Here is a 23,080-nt window from a genome sequence, read left to right on the forward strand (position 1 = left end):
AAGAGTAAAAAAATAAATGTATATTAAAATTAATCTGTGGATAAGGTTTTCAAAGGGCAACCAAATCTGAATGAAGTGTGGTTCATGGAAAGCCACTGAAAGTATTCTTCTGTAATTGTTTATAAGAATGTGGACTACTATAAGATTGGGATGGACTACAATACTATAAAGCAAACATGTTTATGGTTACCCTTTATCATAAAATGATGAAACATTTCCAACACAATATAGGTTAAATTACTGGTTAGAAATATCAAGCAGGTGTTCACTGCTAGAAGAAAATGCATAAAAGTAAGATTTTGTATCCTGAATCCACTACTTAAAAGCACAAAGAAAATAACTATCTCTCTCCATATACTTTTTCTTCCATGACACAGTAGCAAGGAATCTTGGAGGGAGAAACAAGAAACAGGTACTGAAGGAAAGAGAAGCCTTTCAGATAAGTAAACCTAATTTACTGCCTCCATTTGGCATGAATGAAGAGTGGCATTTAAATTCTTCCAGTTAGATAAGCTAGTGTCCTTTGGCTCATGGACAAGAGATTACATTAACTAATTAAGTGCATTTTTCTATTCTTCCTGATGTATTGTACTTTTAAATTACACGTGAGAATTTGCAGAGCCATGTGATCAATTCATTTATTATCTGCCTTGGATTACTTAACCATCCCTTTGCCCATAATCTGCAAATTCCAGGATTTATCTACATTCTAACCCCTGTAACTACTTCAAATAGCCACCTTTTCCCTTTAAGTTCAACCTGCCATAGAAATGTTTCCTCCTCCTCCCCACAAACATGTAGGTTCCCCACAAAAGTTGCATCTACCCCTGGCTCAGGAAAGGCACTATTCAGTCCTACACAAACAGCTGCTTATCAGTTCAAACTCCAATACCTCTCAGCTCTACAGGCCTAGACTCAGGTGTTCTATAATGACAGGAAAGAGGAGATTCTCTGTTTCCAGATGGGAACTAGCATTCACTTCTGGCCCTGCAGGGTGACAATTACTTTAAAATGGTAGTATTTTAAAGTTATTTTAGGTCATGTTTGGAGGTGTTTCATATATATTCATTTTAATTTTTCTCCCTCTTTGAGCCCTGTGCAGTGCGGTGTGACACTGACAGACCGATTGACTGGTGGATAACCCGTAACAACTCAACAGAAGGTACTGAAATGATGAACAGGGTCATTCCCTGTAGATAGTTATCAAAGCCATGTTAAGTAGACTAGAAACTCTGATATGTTTGCTTATACTATTAGAGAACAAGAATAGATAATAACTGTATTGGTCTGTGTTTATTTATATCTTGTTAGAAGTTAAACAATGTGATCTAAGGAACCTTATAGACTAACAGACGTATTGAAGCATAAGCTTTCGTGGGTAAATACCCACTTTGTCAGCTACCCCTCTGATCTAATTTGCTTGTAGATGCTAAAATTCTGTTTCTATCTGTAATGATTCATTACTGTATTCTATTGATTCAGAGATCAAAAAGGTATATTATCATCTAGACGGGACTTGCAGTTTAATAAATATTATTGGCTTCATTTTTCTTTGAAACTTGTAAATTCCACATAAGTAAATTAGCTGTGAACTGTTTGAATAGTTAATTGCCTTATGTAAATGAATACAACTAGTAACCAGGAAACAGAGATTAGCTTCAAAGCAACAATATACATTAGCTATTCCTCATCCAAGAAAGGCCCTGCTGTGACCATGGCTGGTTCAGCTACAAGAAAAGACCTGGGCCTGATCCTTATGTTATTTCAGATCTGCTTAAACTTTGACAAGGTAAGTCTAAGCGCACAGGACTGAGGTCTCCAGGTTACTCTGGATCCATCCTGAAATTCTAATGGAAGAATTTGAACAAGCTCTGCGCATGGACTGCCTATGGGACTATAGGATATTGAACTGATTCTAGAAGAACTTTTGCAGATCAGCAGCCTCACCATCTCTGCAATGACACAGACATAAGAACTTTACTCATATCCGTATGTATGATCTTGATCTTTTAACCATAACAATTCTCTTCTTTCTTTTTAACCGTAACAATTCTCTTTTTTCTTTTTATTAATAAATCTTAGATTTAGTTAATAAGAACTGGCTGTAAGTGTGGGTGAGATATGAAATATTCATTGACCTGGTGGGCAATGCGTCTGGTCTCTTGCGATTGGTAGAACTTTATATATGGTGAATAAGGTTTTAGTAACTGTCACTATATTAGACTTGGCTGTCTGGGTGGGAGTCAAAGGCTGGATTGCTTAAAGGGGACCGTATTTTGGTTTCTTGGTAACCAGTAAAGTATTACAGAAGTTGTTTGGTTACTGGTTTGGTGAAATCTAAATATAGAATAAACCACCAGTTTTGGGGATTGTCTGCCCTATCCTTTGCAGTTTGCCCTGAATAAGCATTCTCAGTGTAGTTCCTCCAGGTACCACAGTCACAGGGACTCATAGGAATCAATTTCTAGGAACAAAGAATGTAGACCATCCTTATAGGATGGGGGGAATCTACCCAGGGAAGCAGTGACTCTGAAAAAGATTTGGGAGTTATGCTGGAAAATCAGCTGATCATGAGCTCCCAGTACAACCCTGTGGCAAAAAAAGGCTAATGCAATCCTTGGATGCATAAACAGGGGAATCTTGAATAAGTGTAGAGAGGCTATTTTACCTATGTATTTGGCACTGGTGTGACTGCTGCTGGAATACTATATCCAGTTCTGGTGCCATCAATTCAAGAAGGATGTTGGTAAACTGGAGAAGGTTCAGAAAAGAGCCAAAGGAATAATTAGAGGATTATAAAACATGCCTTACAGCAATAGAGTCAAGGATGTCAATCTATTTAGTTTAAATAAAAAGTTAACGGGTGACTTGATTAAGTCTACAAGTGCCTTCACAGGAACAAATATTTGATAATGATCTCTTCAATCTATCAGAGAAAGGTATAACACAACCCAGTGGCTCAAAGTTGAAGCTACACAAATTCAGACTGGAAATAAGGTGTACATTTTTAACAGTGAGAGTAATTAACCATTGGAACAATTTACGAAAGGTCATGGTGGATTCTTCATCACTGAAAATTTTTAAATCAAAGAATGGATATTTTCTAAAAGATATGCTCTAGAAATTTTTTCAGGGATCTTCTATGGCCCATGTTATATAAGAGGTGGACTAGACGATCACAATGGTTCCTTCTGACCTTGGAATCTATGACTCCCGCAAAGTACTATGCAACCGGCCCCAATCCAGCAAAGTACTTAAGCATGTATTTAAGTGCTTTGTTCGACTGAAGCCAAAAAACTTAACTCAAATTTTAGGGGGAAACCTTGTGCTGAGCAGTCACAAAGTGGATTTTTCCAATGATTATAATTCAACTTGTTTTGTTAATTTTTATATTTAGTTAAGCAAACTGGCTTAGAGATTAGTCCTCAGTAAGGACTAGACATACGGAAATTTCAACTTGTGAAGGTCAGCCATTTTTAAACTCATGAATAAGCAAAGCAGCACCTTCACATTTTCCTAGAGTGGTAAAAGTATTTTTATTTCCCTCACCTTCCATAATCAAAAATGGATGAATGAATTCATCTCAAACTTTCCAAAATATTCACCTTTGGTATGACACCAAGAATGGAACATTTCAGATGAAATGGAAAATTTTTTAGATAATTATGAGCAGAGAGAAAAATATAAGGCTTATATCAAAGTCAAAATGTAACCTTAACTATAACATCCTTTACTGACAACACACTACATCTCTGATCACCAAACAACAGTGGCAAAGATGACAACAACCTGTCTGGGACATGTATTTATGCTTCAGTGATATATAATGCAATATTCATTTAGTGTGGGAGTCCCACTTTAAAGAATTAAAATAACTTTTAGAGAAAATAAAGCAATAAATAGCTGTTTCCCCTAAAATTTCTAATGCCAGAATCAAGGACACTTACCTCTTTCTCTGCCTTTATGAGGTAGAAAAGCACCAGAAATAAAGGATCCATTGGTGTTGCAAACAATAGGCGTCCATCTATGGAGAGAAAGATGAAAGAACATTTTATTCTCAGAAGCATAACATAGGCAGATTGATTATTTCCTTTTAATTTTACTGATGGGGTTGCAGCGTTTTCATGGAGCAGTTAAGTATATTCTGTTATTTTGTTTTACAAATGCCTTAATATAAGAGGGCTTAATTCTTAATTGTGCCTAAGCCACATTAAAATACAGTGGGACAGGTGTCTTGATAGGAAGCTGACTATAGCTTAATGATTCTGCTCTCCCCCTAGTCCTCGCGTAACTTAAAGCTGCAGGGGGCTAGCTCCAATGCACGGTGCAGAGGAAATCCCTTCCATCAGCAGAGAATCAGGCATAATGAGACCTCGCTCTGCTGTGGCCCCTTCCCCACTTACATCAGGCAGAAAGCTCTGCAGTAGGAAGCAGAAGAGGAGTTGTAGCTGAATTCTGCGTGTTTTACAAAGGCCAGAGATTCCCTCTGCATGGGGGAATTCTCTGTTGGTTTCTTATGTGACACAAAGTGAACTCAGTAGATCAGAGAATATGGCCCAGTGCGTATGTTTAATAATATATACCAATTGCAGGATGGAACCTTCAATTAACAGAGCCTTCAGTATAGAGAATTGGAAACAACAATGTAACATTCATTAGAAATTCATTAGATAAGATCTAATAATTGATAACCATTTGACATTAGAAAACCAAAAATGAGTGCAGATATGTGGACTTGACAGCTAGAGGGAGGTTTTTGTTTTAATTCACTAAGAGGGAATGAAATTTTAACGTACTTTTCCCATTTTGCATTTCCTAAATCTTGCTAAATCAAGATCAGGTTATTGGAGAATCATTTGGCTTACAACTAATAATTTATTCTTCATATTTCAAAAAGTGTTGATTTTCCAATGGAAGACTTAACAACAGAACTAACAGTCCCAATGGTAAATAATAATTTGTGATGTCTTTAATTAATTTGCATATTTATTTCCAAATCTTCTCCATTTTAGAGTAAGACCGTTAAATAAGTAAGAAACCTCATTCCCCAAGTTCTGTCTTACAGTCATCTATTCCTTGTCATTGGTACTTTTTAATCTGACAGCTGGAAAGTACCACCACACCACTGAGAAAGCAATTTTATTTTTAAAGACGCTTTTTTGTATTTTGGGGACACAAAATTCTGAATGTATTTCTATTTCTCTACACACTCTTTTGTTCCCGGAAAAACAACATTTTCAGTAGCAATGAATCTAGTAATGCGTTATTGTCACTTGGAAAATATGAGAAAAATCCAAACAATGAGATCATCATTAAATATTTAAAAATAAATTATAAAAAGGCAGAAAGAAAGACAGGCCTTTGGAAGCCAGCAGGGAACGCAGGATATGTCTACACTACAAGTGCTACAATGGCAGAGCTGCAGTGGTGTAGTCAATCCACTCCCTTGAGAGCCACTAGCTAGGTTGACAGAAGAATTCTGTCAACCTATCAGTCTAAACCGGGGCTTTGGTAGGCTTAATTTTTCACACTCCTGAGCAACGTAGCTAAGTCAACCTATGTTCTAGATCAGGTCTAAGTTTCTGGAACAGCTGAAGATGACATGCCAGCTATCAAAGGGAGGTAATGTTATGCTTTTCACACAGCAGTTTCTGTAGTCTAGATCATTAAGAGCCACAACAAACATGTTACTGCTTGAGAGGCAGTTCAACCCACCTTCCAGGTAATGCATTTGCATGAGCAGTGGGACATAAAGAAAAAAAAAAGCCAAACAAGAGAAGATAACATGAATTACAGGGAATTGGAGTAAGCTCCTCTTTCAGGGGATGCAAGAAATCAAGAATCAGAGATTCCATGCCACCGATATGTCAGACAAATGGGAGAAAAGACAGGGAAACTCCACTCAGGAACCTGAAAGGCTCACTAACAAAACTAGGTTTAACATGGACCCATTTTACAGGAACTGAAAAACTAATGAATTTCAGAGTTATACATAGTTAGAATACTCAAACAAAAACAAAAAGCTGGAGAATTATCTTCAGAAGAATAACCTTTTCAGAGATACAGGAGTTAATTTTATACACGCCCCTGCAGCACTCAAAGAAATTAGGAACATCTTTCCAGGCTTCTAAACAAAATGCAGGTGATGGTTCCTGAGGACAGCTATTTCTCAGGGGCCAAGGCAGAAGGTGGGAGGAGAAGGGACATAGAAAATTCAATATAATCAACAGCATGAAGCATGCACACTCCCTCAGCTCAACACCCACCCACAGCAAATCAAAGCTTACAGCAGCATTACTTGCAGTCTGGTTATTCCTATATGCACCTGTGCAAAGGAAATTTAGAATTAAACACACAGCTAGGGATAATACAATTAAAGAAGATATACAGTTTTTAGAAAAATTGTGTGTTCCCCTATCATTAAATGATACTTTTTCTACGGAAAAAAAATCAAATAAAATAGGATGCAATAATTGACTGGGCAAGAAACATTTCTCTAGTGACAACCTCATTGATAAAAACATTGTTAGATCCTTGGTGAGAAGGTGCAGAAAGTTGTCTGCCTTCTATTTAAAAAGATAGGCTAGGATGATGAGAGGGCTGTGAATAAATAGGGGAACTTGCTCCAGGTCATGAAATTCCTAAATACCAGCCTCAGGAAAAGAACCATCAGCTTGAGATCCCAAAGCTTTTCTGGGAACCAGAATGGTAGGTTAAAGGAAGAGGGACCAAATGTTTCAATGTCTGAAACTATATTTCATTGCTAAAATAAGTGGGTCCATTTATGCTTTCTTCCCTAAAATTAAAATATACATATGTTCCCTGAGGACTTGTCAGGTTGATTGACAAGGAAAGCTAAATATTTTGTGGCACTTGAGTTTACGACAATTTGATTTTTTTCAAGACACACGAACATCTGTCTAATTGAGGCTGCCAAATGCAGTCTTCTAAGAAACCACAAAGCCCCACCCCTGGTTAAATCCAGATGGCATGTGAGTGCCTCAGAAGGTGGAGATACTGTGTGACTGGACTCTAAAATTAGGAGATACACCAGTAAATTTATGGGGGGGAAATGTATGAATATTAGTTACACTTAGGGGTAAGGGAAAGGAAACACTCACCATGCTGAACAGCCTGACCTATAAACCAAGAACGATATTCTTCATGAAAAGCTTTTACTTCAAACAGTTGCTGTGCACTGCTATTGAATAAGTAGAGGGCAGCTTCTCCTGTTAAAAGAAATCTGGTTTGTATTTGTAAGCTTTCATGAAAATCAAAAGACCATCCAATATGTCTGAAGAACTTGCCTAATATATACATAAACATACATACATTCTACACACACTGTAACTACAAAGAAAGCTTAGACAAAGAAAACTATTATATACAGATGTTCGTTTACCAGCTCTATAATCCCTACTCAATTTTGAATCAATAAATAAGAAGTGTGAATAGTTCATCTTACAATGAAAAGCCTTTGATTCAAACCCAAATCAGATCACACAAGAAATTAGCTTTTGTCTGTACGGGAGGGGTTGGTGATAGTGAGAATCTCTTCTTTCTTTGTGTCTGTCTCGGAGTTATCTGACTCAGGGATAGGGAATGAGAGTCCCAACTCTTTTAAGCGTCATTTTGTTGTTTGTCATTTATTTTTGTGTGTTGGTACAGATGTAGGGAGATTATGGGTTAAATGAATTAGGTGACTGAGGGAGCTGAACAAGTGGGTTTCATTAGAAACTTGAAATCTTGGAGATGACAGAAATTGCTTTGTTTTAGGCCCCTTCACAAAATCCCCCTGCTTGTCATTGCTTCACATGGACAAAGTGGAATGGATCATTCTTATGCCTCCCATATTAGTTTTGATTTCCAAATGCCAAATACATTATGAACAAGGCTGACAATCTCCATTACTATAATGGAAAGTCACTAAGACTTTGCTTTAGAAGTTGTATGATTTTGCAGACTTGGTTAGTTCTGGCTGATCTCTCAAGAGCACACATTGCATGGGTGTTTATACAATATTTGGAGACAACAATTTATTTATTAAAACATAAATATTCTAAAAAGATGCTAAAAGGGTGTTTTCTTCTCTATTTCAGACCCTGCACTCATACATAAGGTTACATAACCAAAGGTTTGCGCATTACAGATCTTTAAATAGGCTTCTGGTAATTCTATAATAAGTTACCCAGCTTCAGTGTCAACAACTACACTTAAAGGTTTTCTCTAAAAGCCTTCCCCCACACTTTTCATTCTACAAATTAAAGAGATCACTTCCTTCCTTGGTAAAATATAAATTCTTATCTACTTTTTTTTCAATTCTGGTGACAAATTGGAAAGCCAATTCAGTACAGCAGATGGAAGTTGTGCATTGCTTTATATTCTGAAGCTAAGTTCTGAATATTTTTAAACAGAAGTAATAAACTCTCTTCCCATTCTGCATCTCTTGTCTTTCACTAATCTCTTCCCTTAGGCACAAAGCAGAAACTAGCAGATTATCTGCACCTGTAATTAAGGTTCTCAGATGTGTTTTAATGTTATAAACATGAGTGGTGACATTTTAAAAAACCCAATGATCCTACCAAAAGCAAATGAATTTATGGATTGAAGAAATAACCTGAACCAGATTTTTTCAAACAAACTACTTTAAATGTGAAGATTTTCTGTTTAAATAAACTAAACAGGGTTTAATACTGTATACTTTCATGAAAAGAAAGTCTTAGACAAAGGCAGCTTTAAGATACACTAGCTATACAACCAAAGAAGAAAATGATTGTTTTGGAGATTGGAGGGAGGTTCATTAAATTTTCTACATATCTGTTTTTCTAATATGTTTCTAATTAAAGGTAAATCATCATCTACTGTCAAGAAAAGAGATACCACACTTTGGACTGAGTAAAAAGAAAATCATAGTTAAAAATGAAAAGGCTCAAAAGTTGGCAAGTGTAATAAAAGCCTCTCCTAGCTGAATGTTTATTTTATAGGTGACTAGCTGAAGAATCTAAATTTGGATTTATAAGAAAGGCCTGTGGATCCCCAAAAAAACTAATGCATTTAAAAGACACACTTGAAATATACCACTTTTTTGTGCTGCCAATATTTCTGATGAACAGTTCAACCAATTAAAATTATAAAACAAATCCTAAATGTTTTAACTCAATTAACTACATGGCATCCTCAACAAAATCTCTGGCACATGAGATTAACCCTATCATCATTTCAGCTTGCAAAATATTAATTCTCTGGTAGAGATAAGGAGAGAATTAACCATAATATTAACAATGTCCTTAACTGTTGCAAACTTGCCTGTACTTGGATTACGCAGTCTTGTAAATAAAGGTCCACCATCAGGTTTCATAGGAAGATCAGTAACAGGCTCTGAAAAGAATTATAAAATTATAAATTGAGAGATCTTTCCCACCCCATCATACTTCACCAACATACTTGTCTGTATTAATTGGATTTACCTTTCAGGTACTGGTAATTTCCCCCTGAAAGCCACCCCGTATGTCAATTACATCAGAACACACAAATGGCCATGCTGGACAAGAACAATGGCCACCTAGCCCAGTATCCTGTCTTATGACAGTGGCAAGTGCCAGTGTTTCAGAGAAAATGGACAGCACAGGACAATTTCCAATCATCCATCCCCCCGCCGTCCACGCCCGGCTTTTGGAAATTGGAGGTTTAGGGACACCCAGAGCATGAGATTGCATGCCTAATATCTCTTATATATGCTCATATATCTTTTTAGAGATGGGGTGACAAAAACTGCACATAGTACTGCGGGTGTGGGTGTTCCATGGATTTATACAGTGGTGTTATGATATTTTCAGTTTTGTTTTCTATCCCTTTCCTAATGGTCCTAACATTCAGTTAGCTTTTTTTCCACTCCTTTGATTGCTGCTGCACACTCAGTGGAGGTTTTCAGAGAACTATCCACAGTGCCTCCACAATCTCTTTCTTATGCAGTAACAACTCCTTTAGACATCATGGTTTTGTATGTATAGTTGGAATTATGTTTTCAAAAACGCACTACTTTGCCCTCATCAACACTGAATTTCATTTGCCATTTTGTCACAGTCACACAGCTCTGTGAGATCCCTTTGTAACTCTTCAAAGTCAGCTTTGGACCTAACTATCTTAAGTAATTTTGTATCACCTGCAAATTTTGCCACCTCATCATTTACCCCCTTTCCCAGACCATTTATAAGTATGTTGAACGGTCTGGTCCCAGCACAGATCCTTTGGGGACCCTCCTATTTACCTCTCTCCATTTATTCCTACCCTTTGGGTATGCCTATACTGTCATTAAAAACCCACAGCAGGCCAGTACCAGCTGACTCAAGCTCAGGGTGCTTGGATTAAAGGGCTGTTTAATTGTGGTGCAGACATTCAGGCCTGAGCCTGAACATCTACACCACAATTAAATAGCCCCTTAACCTGAGTCCTGGGAGTCAGAGTCAGCTGGCATGGGCCAGCCATGAGTGTCTAATTGCTCTGTAGAGATACCCCTTGTTTCCTAGCTTGAAACCAGTTACCGATTCATGAGAGGACCTTCCCTCTTATCCCATGACTGCATACTCTGCTTAAAAGCCTTTGGTGACGGACCTTGTCAAAGGCTTTCTGAAAGTCCAATTACACTATATCCATTGGATCACCCTTGTCCATGTTTGTCGGCACCTTCAAAGAATTCTACTAGATTGGTGAGGCAGCATTTGCCTTTATAAAAGCCAACGCATTGTGTTCATCTATGTACCTGATAATTTTTTTGTTACCTAGAGATTCAACCAATTTCCTGGTACTCAAGTTAGGCTTACTGGCCTGTAATTGCCAGGATCACCTCTGGGGACTTTGTTAAAAATTGGTGTTCCATTAGCTACCCTTCAGTTATCTGATACAGAGGCTGATGTAAGTGATAGGTATATCACAGGTAGTCGTTCTGTATTTTCATATCTGAGTTTCTTCAGAACTCCTGGGTGAATACCAAGTGGTCCTGGTGGCATATTACTGTTTAATTTATCTATTTGTTCCAAAACCTCCTCTACTGACTTCTCAAGCTGTGAAAGTTCCTCAGATTTGTCACCTAAAAAAATGGCTCAGATGCAGGGATGTCCCTCACATCCAATACAGTGAAGACCAATACAAAGAATTCATTTAACATCTCCATAACGGACTTGTCTTCCTACAGTGCTCCTTTAGCACCTTGATTGTCCAGTGGCCCCGCTGACTGTTTGGTAGGCTTCGTGCTTCTGATGCACTTAAAAAAATATTTGCTGTTAGTGTGTCTTTTTCTAGTTGCTCTTCAAATTTTTTCTTGGCCTGCCCTAGTTTACGCTTGACTTGCCAGAGTTTATGCTCCTTTCTATTTTCCTCACTAGGACCCAACTTCCACCTGTTGGACCAGATCCTGTGTATCACTTAGAATTAAAACAAGAATTGGCTCTCCCTTTGTGGATTCCAGGACAAGCTGTTCCAACAAGCAGTTATTTATGATGTCTAGAAATTTTATCTCTGTGTCCCTTCCTGAGGTGACATATACCCAGTCAATATGAGGATACCTGAAATCCCCCAATCATTAATTTGTTTTCTGTCTTTGTAGCCTGTCTAATCTCCCTGAGGATTTCACAATCACTATCACCATCCTGGTCAGGGAGCCAGTAGTAAATTCATACTACTATAGTCTGATTGTCCAAGCACTGAATTTCTATCCATAGAGATTCTATGGTACACTTTGATTCGTTTAAGATGTTTACTTTATGTGACTCTAGGCTTTCTTTCACATACAATGTCATGTCCCCACCAGACCTACTCTGTCATTTCTTCCATTGACTAGAAGTAATTTTCATTAGAAATCAGTTATGCTTGAAAATCAGGTTGGCATGCAGACGGCGAAAACATTGCAATGGTGCTGTCTTGCAGAAATAGATACCAAACCAACTTGGCCTTGAAATATTAAGAACCCCCTATTTAAATGGAACACATACAGGAGAGAATACTCAAGAATAAGAAGTCAGGGTAAGAAAGCATTACTTTTGTGGAAAGGGCATCAGATATAAGAGAAAAAGACCACATTTTGCAAGCCCTATAAAAGGCACAGAGATCTTTACTTACAAAGTAACTGGATTGCCTTTTTTTTTTTTTTTTTGAGGTTTTCAGCCCCATATTCAGTGAAAAAGATAATGTTGTTGCTAAGTTAATGGGCTTTCTTAAAAAGAAATATCAAAGCAGCTTTGTTGTTTCCAGGAAAACTAAGAATTAAAATGTGTCTTTTGTCTTAAGGTCTAAGACCCATAATTGGTTAAAAAAATTGGAGAATATAACTAAAAACCAAACCAAAGATGCAAGAGGTCTCTTGTTAAATCCTAAAGGAAGATGGATTATTTGCCACAATATACAAGAATAGTTTTTATAAACTCTGCCCCAAAGGGTTGCTTTTATATGAGCAAAAAACAAGTTAGTGAGTGTATGCAAGGTCTTTTGATTAGAAATTATGCCTTTCAATTAATTATACTGCACCTAGACACTGTACCAAGATGGAGGCAGGTAGACAAAACTGCTCACCCAGTAAAGGTGGGTGTATTAGCAACAGATAAACTAGACAACTGTTCATCCAGCACAGCATTTAGAATATGACTACATTACACAGATTCACTCAAATATATAGTGCCTTTATAACCCTAACAAGGTAATTAAGAAGTAAGCATAATGTGTTTATGGGGCTGTTTAAATAAATGTTAAAACTGGTTTTATGCAGCATTGTTGTAGCTGTGTTAGTCCCAGGGTATTAGAGAGACAAGGTGGGTGAGGTAATATCATTCACTGCAGTGGCTCTCAACCTTTCCAGACTACTGTACCCCTTTCAGGAATCTGATTTGTCTTATGTACCCCAAAGTTTCACCTCTCTTAAAAACTACTTGCTTACAAAAATCAGACATAAATACAGAAGTGTCACAGCACACTGTTACTGAAAAATTGCTTACTTTTTCAGTTTTACCATATAATTATAAATCAACTGAAATATAAATACTGTACTTACATTTCAGTGTATAGTATATAGAGCAGTATAAACAAGTCATTGTCTGTATGAAATTTTAGTTGGTACTGACTTTGCTAGTGCTTTTTATGCAGCCTGTTGTAAAACTAGGCAAATATCTAGATAAACTGATGTACCCCCTGGAAGACCTCTGTGTACCCCCAGAGATACACGTACCCTCGGTTGAGAACCACTGTCTTATTGGACCAACTTCTACTGGAGAGAGAGAGAGAAAAGCTTTTGAGCTTTTTTTATTACCTTTTTTATATTACCTCATCCACCTTGTGTCTCTCTAAAATTGGTTTTGCTATAAATCATTTAAGATATATGCTACGGTAATCTTTGCAGTATTCATCAAGTAACACTAAACAGTTTTAAAAAAATGCTTTGAGATGGACACGTCATTTTCACTGAAGTCTACAAAGTGAATTTCACAACTTACTCTATCCTGAACCTGATTTAAGAGAGGCTATAAAAGCTTTGAAAATGTGCAGCACAGCAGGTACACTAAACGGTAATCCCAGCACCCTTACTTTCTATCGTCATGCATTCCCTCACATGAAAGCCTCTCTCAGTTTAACACAGGCCAAGTCTAAAATAATACCAGAATAAACAATTAAAGCTTTTTAAAAGTGTCCAGACTTCTTTCACATTTAACGAAAACGCTCAGGTCATCTGATGACTTTCACTTGCCTGACTCATTCCTAAAATCTTGCGGGAAACCTTATCACATTTCCTGGAGGTCAGACATACAACCAAATTCCATATTATATAATGGTTATTGTTACATGACTAAATTGGAAGTGCATTTTCTTTTTCTTTAATTCAGGCTGGTGAAATTGACCCTTGATGTTCTGACAGCTGCTAATCGCTAGCTCCACCTTTCATTTCATCACAGCCCTTGAATCCCCCTGGCAGGCCAGTTTCTCTCCGTGCCAACACCAGGCCCAATGCAGTTCTGCGTTATACTTCTACTACATGAAGGAGCATAAAACCCCACCAAGCTACATGAAGCAATAATGGATGACCCAAAATCTATTTTTATAAGCACATTTTAGAAATGAATACTCTGTTTAACAGACTGGTATCAAAGGATATGGAATTCTCAGGCAAAGAGATGCCATTAAGGTTAGCCTTAAAAGAACATTGAGGGCTTTTTTTCAAAAAGAAAGGCTCATTAAAAAGTCTGGAACTACAAAGTTAAGATTTCATTTAAAAACAGATATTAAAACATATGGATTTATCTAGTTTAAAGTCATCTACATAACTGTATTTTCTTCCATTCCCAGCAGTACTGCCAGCCCATGCAGCCTTTGCACATTGTTTATAACATGGGAACATTTTGATGAAGTCCTTTTGATAGATATTTTAATAAAAGCTTTAAATAAAGACAAAGTGACATACTAATACTGCCGATATTTTAGATCTAATAATCTCGCTTCATCTGTGTACCTCGTGGAGTCAAGGAATTCTGAAGTACATGGCTTTAGCTCAGTACCAACAACTCTATGGTACATAAGTGTGATGCCCTACGACTCTGCAACCCAGGCTTATAAGTAATACAGACCTTTTAGAAGGGCTGAATAAGATTACATAGGATTTATGACACTTTACATCATCCAAGAGTTTTACAAAGTTTAATTAATAATCAATATGAGGAATGCATTAGTTCCAATCAACAGAGGAATCAACTCAGTTACACAGAGGATAAGTGACTTGGTAGAGGTCAGAAAGTCAGTCAAGTATCAAAGACAGGACTATAAACTTGATTTCTTGACTCCCAGTCCGATACTTCATCTTCAGAAAAACCTCAACTACTTTAGAAAACAGGCATTTTTGCACAGACACATTCTGTAGGAGCATCCATTGTATGTTCTTTGAAAATTTTGCTTTTGCATTCGATTTCTCAACTATGTTCAAACATCAGAAAGTGCTGGAGAGCTTACATTTCTGGCTTTCTTCATAACAAATCTGTAATACTATCTTCAAAAATTGAGCGAGGACTTCTCCAATGCTTACTGTCAATGCGCTAATGGTTATCAGTCTGGCAATTGCTGAAACATTGATTGGTACTCTCCAGCAAAGGACTAAATTCAGAAATGATGTTTAAGGTGGTACAAGTTGCACTCCTCAAACTCACACCACCTTATGTATCACCTGTGAATTGTAAGGTGCAGTCACGGACAAACATGAGTTATCTTGAGTGAAACTTCAGAGAAAAAACTACCAGATGTTTTGGTTAGTCTTTTGCCCCTATTCCCAAATGGAATGACTGATTTTGCCTATGAGGACCACTATAACCCTCCTCTGGCTTCACCCCGTTCAGGCATAATTCACCTTTTTTAAAGCAACTAACAAGGAGTAAGTCTAAGACTTGTCTACAGAGAAATAGCACTAATTCAGCAATCGGTGTAGCTGTAACCATGCTGAACCCTAGGTGTAGATAAGGGCATGCCAGAGTTTGCACCCACTGAAGTATGAGTAAACTGATTAGCGTAAGCAAGGTTAAATCCTGACTAGCTTAACTGATGCAAACCCCAGCTTCCTCTTGTCTATGCTTAAGTGTCAGCGTTGGTGCAGGTACACCAACTGCTGAATCAGATTTATTTCTGAGTGTAGACAATGCCTAAATTGATGTAACTTGCTCACTCAGGAGCCAGAAGATAGGAACAGAAGGAGGGGAAGGTCTCACATCTCTTTTCGGTTATTTTACTTGCTATACTCCTCTCTTCTGGCCCCTCAGCTTATGAGTTACATCAGAGTAGTCTTCCTTATACTTAGTGGACCATATTCAGAGATGACATATTAGAATGGGTGCAAATTACCTGTTGGTAAAATGTCTTAAGTGTAAGGGAATCTAAGCTGATATAATGTACACATTGGGGGAAGCACAGGTAAATTATGCCAACAAAGCCGCTCTCTAAACTCGCCACTGAATTTGGCCTGGACACTTAATCCACTAACTTTTTAAGATGACTTTAATATTAATATATATTCTGCAGTGTTTTTATGTAATATGTACAAAGTTCTTATTGGATTTTTTTTAAACCTACTTGTTCAGGGAATGTTGTTGAAGAGACAGATAAATATGAAAGTCCAAATGTCTCTCTGAATTTCAAATTCTAAGCAATTCCTGGATCCTGTTTTATAACTCTACTACTGTGTTTTGCTCTTTGGCAGATGAACAAATTGGGCTAAACAGCTTTTATTTTAGGTTAAACAGAAATGAACAAAACCAAATGTTTTAAAAGGCAGGATCTTAACATGCTGCTCCTGGGGGAATTCTGTACCACTGCGTAATGCAGAATTTTGCAGAAATTAATGTTTTGCACACAGAATTTCCTTTCCCCCACAGAAATGGGCTCTACTGCTGCTAGCTGCCACTAGGAACCAATGGACTCAGCAGAGACCAGCTTGCACATAGAAGACACTGCTTGGGGGGAGGGAGAAAGAGCTAGAAGGTTCCTGGAAGCTGCAGTTCCCAGCATTCCCTGAGGGAAAGAGAGGGCAATATGCAGGAAACTCTGTGCAAGCCTGGGACCAAGCATCAGGCTGTTTCTCCATCTGGATCCCTGGGCTCTGAGGGAGGAAGTGTGTTTGGGCATGGGGGGCCCCCGCAGCTGGGCTCTGGGAGCGGACCGGGCTATCTGGGTTGGGGGGGCCTTGCTGCTGGACTCTGGGGAGGAGGTTTGGATATATTGGCTGTGGGGGGGGCCCCACAGGTAGGCTTGTGGGCGAGGGGTTGTGGGTGTCTGGCCCCCTGGCTGGGATCCGGAGGGGGGGCAAAGGGGACAGAGAAACAGGAACTGGGTTGTCATAGGGGTTTCTTTAACTCTCTACTCCCGGGGGAATTTTTGTGCATGTCTGAATTGTTACAGATATATTTGCTGACAGGTATTTTGAAATACATTACCAAAATAATTGGAATTGGCGTGATTAACTTGTAGTGTTATTTTGACAAATAAAATTTGCAGAATTGTGCAGAATTTTAAAATATTGTGCACAGAATTTTTAAATTTTTAAATGCCCCCAGGAGTAATGACATGTAAAAAAATAAATATAATCTGTCTAAGTTGTTAATATAAATTATATTTTACATACTATGTGTCCTAGAACTTATTTTAATATGACTACTTTTCCAATATGATCCAGAGTTTTCAAGTTGGTCACTCTCCTTCTCTTATTCCTTAGGCTAATATGAAAGCCCCACATATTCAGTTATGCTTGCTGATGCCCTATGGGTTGATAGCACAGTCTCAATCTGATAATTTGGTAAACAACATTTGCTCAGGAAACATGCCAAGTATCCTGCAGATGAAAAAGTAAACCACAAAATAACGGTTCCTTTCATTATTAAACGATGAAAACAGGCTTTTTCTTTGCTCATGTGATTACTTCAACTGAAGACTCAGAAATTGCACCACTCAGCCTTCCAATTTAACTATTTGGCATTCCACTGATTTCTGTTGCAAGTACTGACAATATCTTGCCATTTCCAATGCTGCATCACAGTGATCAGCCGGGGAAAAGCATGTCACCATTAACTGAAGTGCAAAAGTTTCATATTAAGATTTACTATCAGTCTGAATGATGACTCAGGAGATGGATAATGGAATAACAGAGCTTTTTATTTCTAGCTAACTGTTTTCAATCCAATCTGCCATTAGCAACTAAAAATCATGCTAGGTCTGTTCAATGGTCCCTGTGACATTAATACAATAATAATTCTCAGTACAATGGGACTATTCACATGAGAAAAGTTGTGCATGTGGTTAAGGGTTTGCAGGGTCAGGCCCTAACTTTGTAGCACTCTATTTCACACCATTTTCAATATAGCAAGCTGCTGTCATGCTGCTTGGGGCTTGACAGATATCAAGATACACGATTTAGGTAGAGTTTCAGTTTCACTTCTGAATACTTGCTGACAAGTCCCCTAATTTCAGTTTCCCTTCTCTATCTGGACTGATTCCAAGACATCTGCTTCTTTGCAGAATTAGCCCATCCTCTCCATTAATGTTAAAATAAGGCATAATCAAAGCAAGATGAACTATTCATGTCCAGGTGAAAATAATGCTACTGAATATATAGGGTGGTACATGATATCAACACCCATGTGAGATATTCTAATGCTAAGATTACTCATGTGAGCAGCTACAGGTGTGCCTTAGTGTTTCTAGGATTGGACCCTTTGGATGTACCTACTTTCCAAGAAGAAAAAGTAACAATTAGCTCTTTTGTGCTTCTTGTTGTAACATTAAAACAAATCTTTTCTCTCCATAATTCAATGTTTCCCTGCATAAGATCAGAAACTTGTTACTAACCTACCCCACAAAGGAGTTGCAAAGGAGTTCTGAAATATGGGACTTCAAAAAATGGTATTCAACTTCTTGTAATTTCTCAAAAACACTTAATCAAAAAACATTACATTTATTATATTCAGTGGTCTTCAATTAGACCTCAACCATAGGACTATTTCTGATTATGTCAGCAGCAAAACCTTGGAGCTGTTTGCTGTGGACTTTTGAAACTCCATATGTGCTTTCAGGTTCTACTGAATTTAATAAACTTTCCTATACATTTGATGAACTTTATAAACTTTGCTGGCAAAGTTGGCAGCTTTGCCAGTGCAGCTGTTCCCACACCAGGAGCACTCTGCTGGTATATTATACCTATACTACACCAGTAAAGCCCCCCTAGTGTACACATAGCCTCTGTAAGGAAACCTGAGTTCCTGGAATTTACAAGCTCTGGCTCCACTTCTGAAAATGCTGATGTGAGAGATTAACATTTTGCACAGAACTGACTGCTCACATGCATAAAGTTAAGTGTGTTAAAATTAATAGGAAAGAGGCATTTTTTGGCAAAGTCAGCTGTTTGAATACAGTACTTAACTTTAAACTGAAGTTTGCATAGATGTCAAAGTAAGAAGTGGCGAAGAGTCCTGTGGCACCTTATAGACTAACAGACGTATTGGAGCATAAGCTTTCGTGGGTGAATACCCACTTCATCGGATGCCTCATCCTATACTGGAATTCAGGAAATCTGGGTTCTATTCCTGGTTTTGTCACTAGGCTGGTAGGTGACCTCACTTCACCTCGCCTGGTACCTCAGTTTTCCCATCTGTAAAATGAGGAGAATGATACTGACCTCTATTGTAAACTGCTTTGAGATCTGCAGATGAAATGCATGATATAAGAGCTAGCAGTTATTATTAGGGCTGTCAAGCGCTTAAAAAAGTTAATCATGATTCATTGTGCTGTTAAACAACAATAGAATACCATTTATTTAAAATATTTTTGGATGTTTACTACATTTTCAAATATATTAATTTCAATTACAACAATACAAAGTGTACAGTGCTCACTTTTATATTACAAATATTTGCACTGTAAAAAACAAAATAATTGTATTTTTCAATTCACCTCATACAAGTACCATAGTGCAATCTCTTTACCATGAAAGTTGAACTTACAAATGTAGAATTATGTAGAAAAAAAATAAACAACTACATTCAAAAACGAAACAATATAAACTTTAAAGCCAACAAGTCCACTCAGTCCTACTTCTTGGTCAGCCAATCACGCAGACAAAGTTGGTTACAATTTGCAGGAGATAGTGCTGCCTGCTTCTTATTTACAACGTCACCTGAAAGTGAGAACAGGCATTTGCATGGCACTGTTGTAGCTGGCATTGCAAGATATTTATGTATAAGATGCGTTAAAAGTTCGTATGTCCCTTTATGCTTCAACCACCATTCCAGAGGACATGGTTCCATGCTGATGATGGGTTCTGCTTGATAACGATCCAAAGCAGTGCAGACCAACACATGTTCATTTTCATCATCTGTGTCAGATGCCACCAGCAGAAGGTTGATTCTCTTTTTGGTGGTTTGGGTTCTGTAGTTTCTGCATCAGAGTGTTGCACTTTTAAGACTTCTAAAAGCATGCTCCACACCTCATCCCTCTCAGATTTTAGACAGCACTTCAGATTCTTAAACCTTAGGTTGAGTGCTGTAGCTAGTTTTAGAAATCTCACATCGGTACCTTCTTTGTATTTTGTCAAATCTGCTGTGAAAGTGTTCTTAAAACAAACATGTGCTGGGTCATCATCATCCAAGACTGCTATAACATGAAACATATGCAGAATGCAGACAAAACAGAGTAGGAGACATATAATTCTCCCCGCAAGGAGTACAGTCACAAATTTAATTGACCCATTATTTTTTTTAATGAGCATCATCAGCATGTCCTCTGGAATGGCGGCTGAAGCATGGAAGGGGTATATGAATGTTTAGCATATTAGCATGTAAATACCTTGCAACACCAGCTACAAAAGTGCCATGCGAACGCTTGTTCTCACTTTCAGGTGACGTTGTAAATAAGGAGCAGGCAGCAGTATCTCCCGTCAATATAAACAAACTTGTTTGCCTTAGCTATTGGCAGAATAAGAAGTAGGACCAAGTGGACTTGGCTCTGAAGTTTTACACTTTTGTTTTTGAGTGCAGTTATGTAACCAAAAAAAAAAATCTGCATTTGTAAATTACACTTTCATGATAAAGACATTACACTTCAGTACTCGTATGATGTGAATTGAAATACACTATTTCTTTCGTTTATCATTTTTACAGCACATATATTGGTAATCAAAAATAATAATATAAAGTGAGCACTGTGCACTTTGTATTCTGTGTTGTAATTGAAATCAATACTGAAAATGTAGAAAAACATCCAAAAATATTTAGTAAATTTCAATTGGTATTCTATTGTTATTAGTGTGATTAATCGCAATTCATTTTTTGAACCGTGATTCATTTTTTTGAGTTAATCGCATGAGTTAACTGCGATTAATTGATAGCCCTAGTTATTATTACTATCAGCAGCAGCATCTTGTACACTCTGTATCTCAGATCCAAGTGTGGAACAGACAGGGAGGAATCAGCAAATCCAGAAGAAAATAGGGTTGAGAAATGCATCTTTTCTCCGTTTCCTACAGTTTGTGCACATTCTCTCTCAGCCACCTTCATTTAAAAATTAACCAATCTTTTGTTTGGAGATAACTGAAGGTAAGAATCAGATGTACTTGTGGCACCTTAGAAACTAACACATTTATTAGAGCATAAGCTTTCGTGAGCTACAGCTCACTTCATCGGATGCATACAGTGGAAAATATAGTGGGGAGATTTTATATACACAGAGAACATGAAACAATGGGTGTTACCATACGGTAGCTCACAAAAGCCTATGCTCTAATAAATGTGTTAGTCTCCAAGGTGCCACAAGTACTCCTTTTCTTTTTACGGATACAGACTAACACGGCTGCTACTCTGAAACCTAAGAATCAGATGACATTTTAAATCCAGACACTGCAAAAAATTAGCAGTAATGCAATTTTACATTTACAAATCATACTGAATGACAGTTGTGGAGTGGAGGGAAATACAGGCCAGAGATGATTTCAGTTTTTAAGGCCCTCATCTGAAACATTCTTCCATCAGATACAGGGAATTCTGTTTTATCCTATAAGGATGAAGGGTTGAGTAGACCCCACCAGGTTTAGAACTCTGTGTTTCAGAGGGGTCTAAGTGTTTCGAATCTGATGTTTATGTCTCTACGCCATTCCCTTTAGAAAACAGAAGACAGAATAAACTGTGAAGTAAGTAAGGCTCCTTCACGAGAGATCATCAAAAACAGGTGAGATCAAGCACCTGCGAGAGTACTCTAGAAATGATATTTTGCACTTGCACAGCACCTTCTCTCCAAGGATCTCACAGCAATTTACTAATTCTAATGAGTTAAGCCTTATGACATCCCAGCGATGTAGGAAAATATTGAGTATGGACTGAGAAGCAGAATGGTGAACTCTGTAAGACTTTGCTTAAGGTTACACACAGGAAGGTCCAGTAGATGATCCTGCTTCTTAGCACGATAGGGGTTGGCTGGATATACAGAGAGGTCTTGACTAGGGTGTAAATCAGCCAAGGAAATCTAAGTATTTGATAAGGGAAGATCTCTCTCTTTCTGCAGCATCAGTAGCCTTTGAGATGCATCTAGCTCACTCGTGAGAGGGAAGGGGCAGCAGATATAGACCATCAAATCCTGCCTTAAATACGCCTCCTGCCCCCTGCCTTGACTGCAATACAGCTGCAAAGAATTTAACCTTCTACAAAGAGCAGCCCCTCAACCCCGCTGGGTGCTGCTCCCGGAGACTCGATGGGGCACAACAAGGGAAGCGGGTGTGGATCAGGGGGATCAAATCTCACTGCACTGAGATCGTGCCCCTCCTTGCCGAGATGGGGCAGGAGGCTCCAGTCTCCCCAGGGGCAGCTCGTGGGGGCAGGGGGCTCAAGTCTCCCCGGGGCCCTAGTGGCGGGGGGGTGGTACCTGGGGCGCTGAGGGAGGTCCAATCTCCCCCGGGGGCGCTGGTGGGGAGACGGGGCGCCGGGGCTGCCCCGGGGGAGGGGGGGTTACCTGGTGCAACCAGCACCCACTGGTCGGGGCGCGAGTCCGCCGGGCGCCGCCGCCCGCTACCCAGCATGGTCCGGGTCCCCCGCGCTCTTGGCGCTGCCCGTCTCGGCCTCCGCGTCCGAATAACGGCGGGGCCCGGGCGGGCGCGCGGGGCGGGGGAGCCGCGGGCGCCGCGCCCTCCCGCCAGGGCTGCCCCAGGCCCGGCGCGGGCCCGAGAGCCCGGGGGAAGGCGGGGGCCGCGCGGTCTGCGCGCGGGGATCAGAGGGGAGTCCAGTCGCTCGCGCGGCAGCCAGGGAACCCCTGGCTGGGGTTTGCCACGCACCCCCCCTACCAGCGCCGCCAAATGGTACGAGCCCGGGGGAGGCGGGGCCTGACACACTGCAGCGCCTCGCGCTGGCTCCCTCTGCTCGGCCCGAGCTTGGCGCGGCGAGGCCGGGCCCCCTCGCCTGAGCCCTCCGCTCCGTGTGGGGCGCTGCCGGGCCCCGCCTTGAGCTGAGGGACGGACTGACGTCCCCTAACCCCTCCCCCCGCTCCGCTCACCACACACCCGGCCTTCCCCTCCTACCCGCCAGCCCCAGGG

At 39.3% G+C, this 23,080-nt stretch overlaps 1 protein-coding gene across 3 annotated transcripts in view; it reads right to left on the reverse strand.

Moving 5' to 3' along the window:
- Positions 1-22,873, reverse strand: part of RNASEH2B (ribonuclease H2 subunit B) — a 45,473-nt gene extending 22,600 nt beyond the window's left edge. Inside the window, exons 1-4 of one of the 3 annotated variants that reach the window (XM_077810976.1) lie at positions 22,832-22,873; positions 9,307-9,378; positions 7,122-7,229; positions 3,948-4,024 (exon numbers count right to left, since the gene is read on the reverse strand). In XM_077810976.1, the coding sequence (XP_077667102.1) occupies positions 3,948-4,024; positions 7,122-7,229; positions 9,307-9,358 (237 nt within the window). In that variant the 5' untranslated portion in view covers positions 9,359-9,378; positions 22,832-22,873. Of the gene's footprint in view, positions 1-3,947; positions 4,025-7,121; positions 7,230-9,306; positions 9,379-18,928; positions 19,117-22,503; positions 22,756-22,831 lie in introns of those variants that run through there. The other 2 variants (XM_077810959.1, XM_077810968.1) reach the window with 2 other exon arrangements.
- Between the last annotated feature and the right edge of the window lie 207 nt (positions 22,874-23,080).

The sequence above is a fragment of the Eretmochelys imbricata genome, chromosome 1 (genome assembly GCF_965152235.1).
Source record: "Eretmochelys imbricata isolate rEreImb1 chromosome 1, rEreImb1.hap1, whole genome shotgun sequence".
Classification (NCBI taxonomy): Eukaryota; Metazoa; Chordata; order Testudines; family Cheloniidae; genus Eretmochelys; species Eretmochelys imbricata.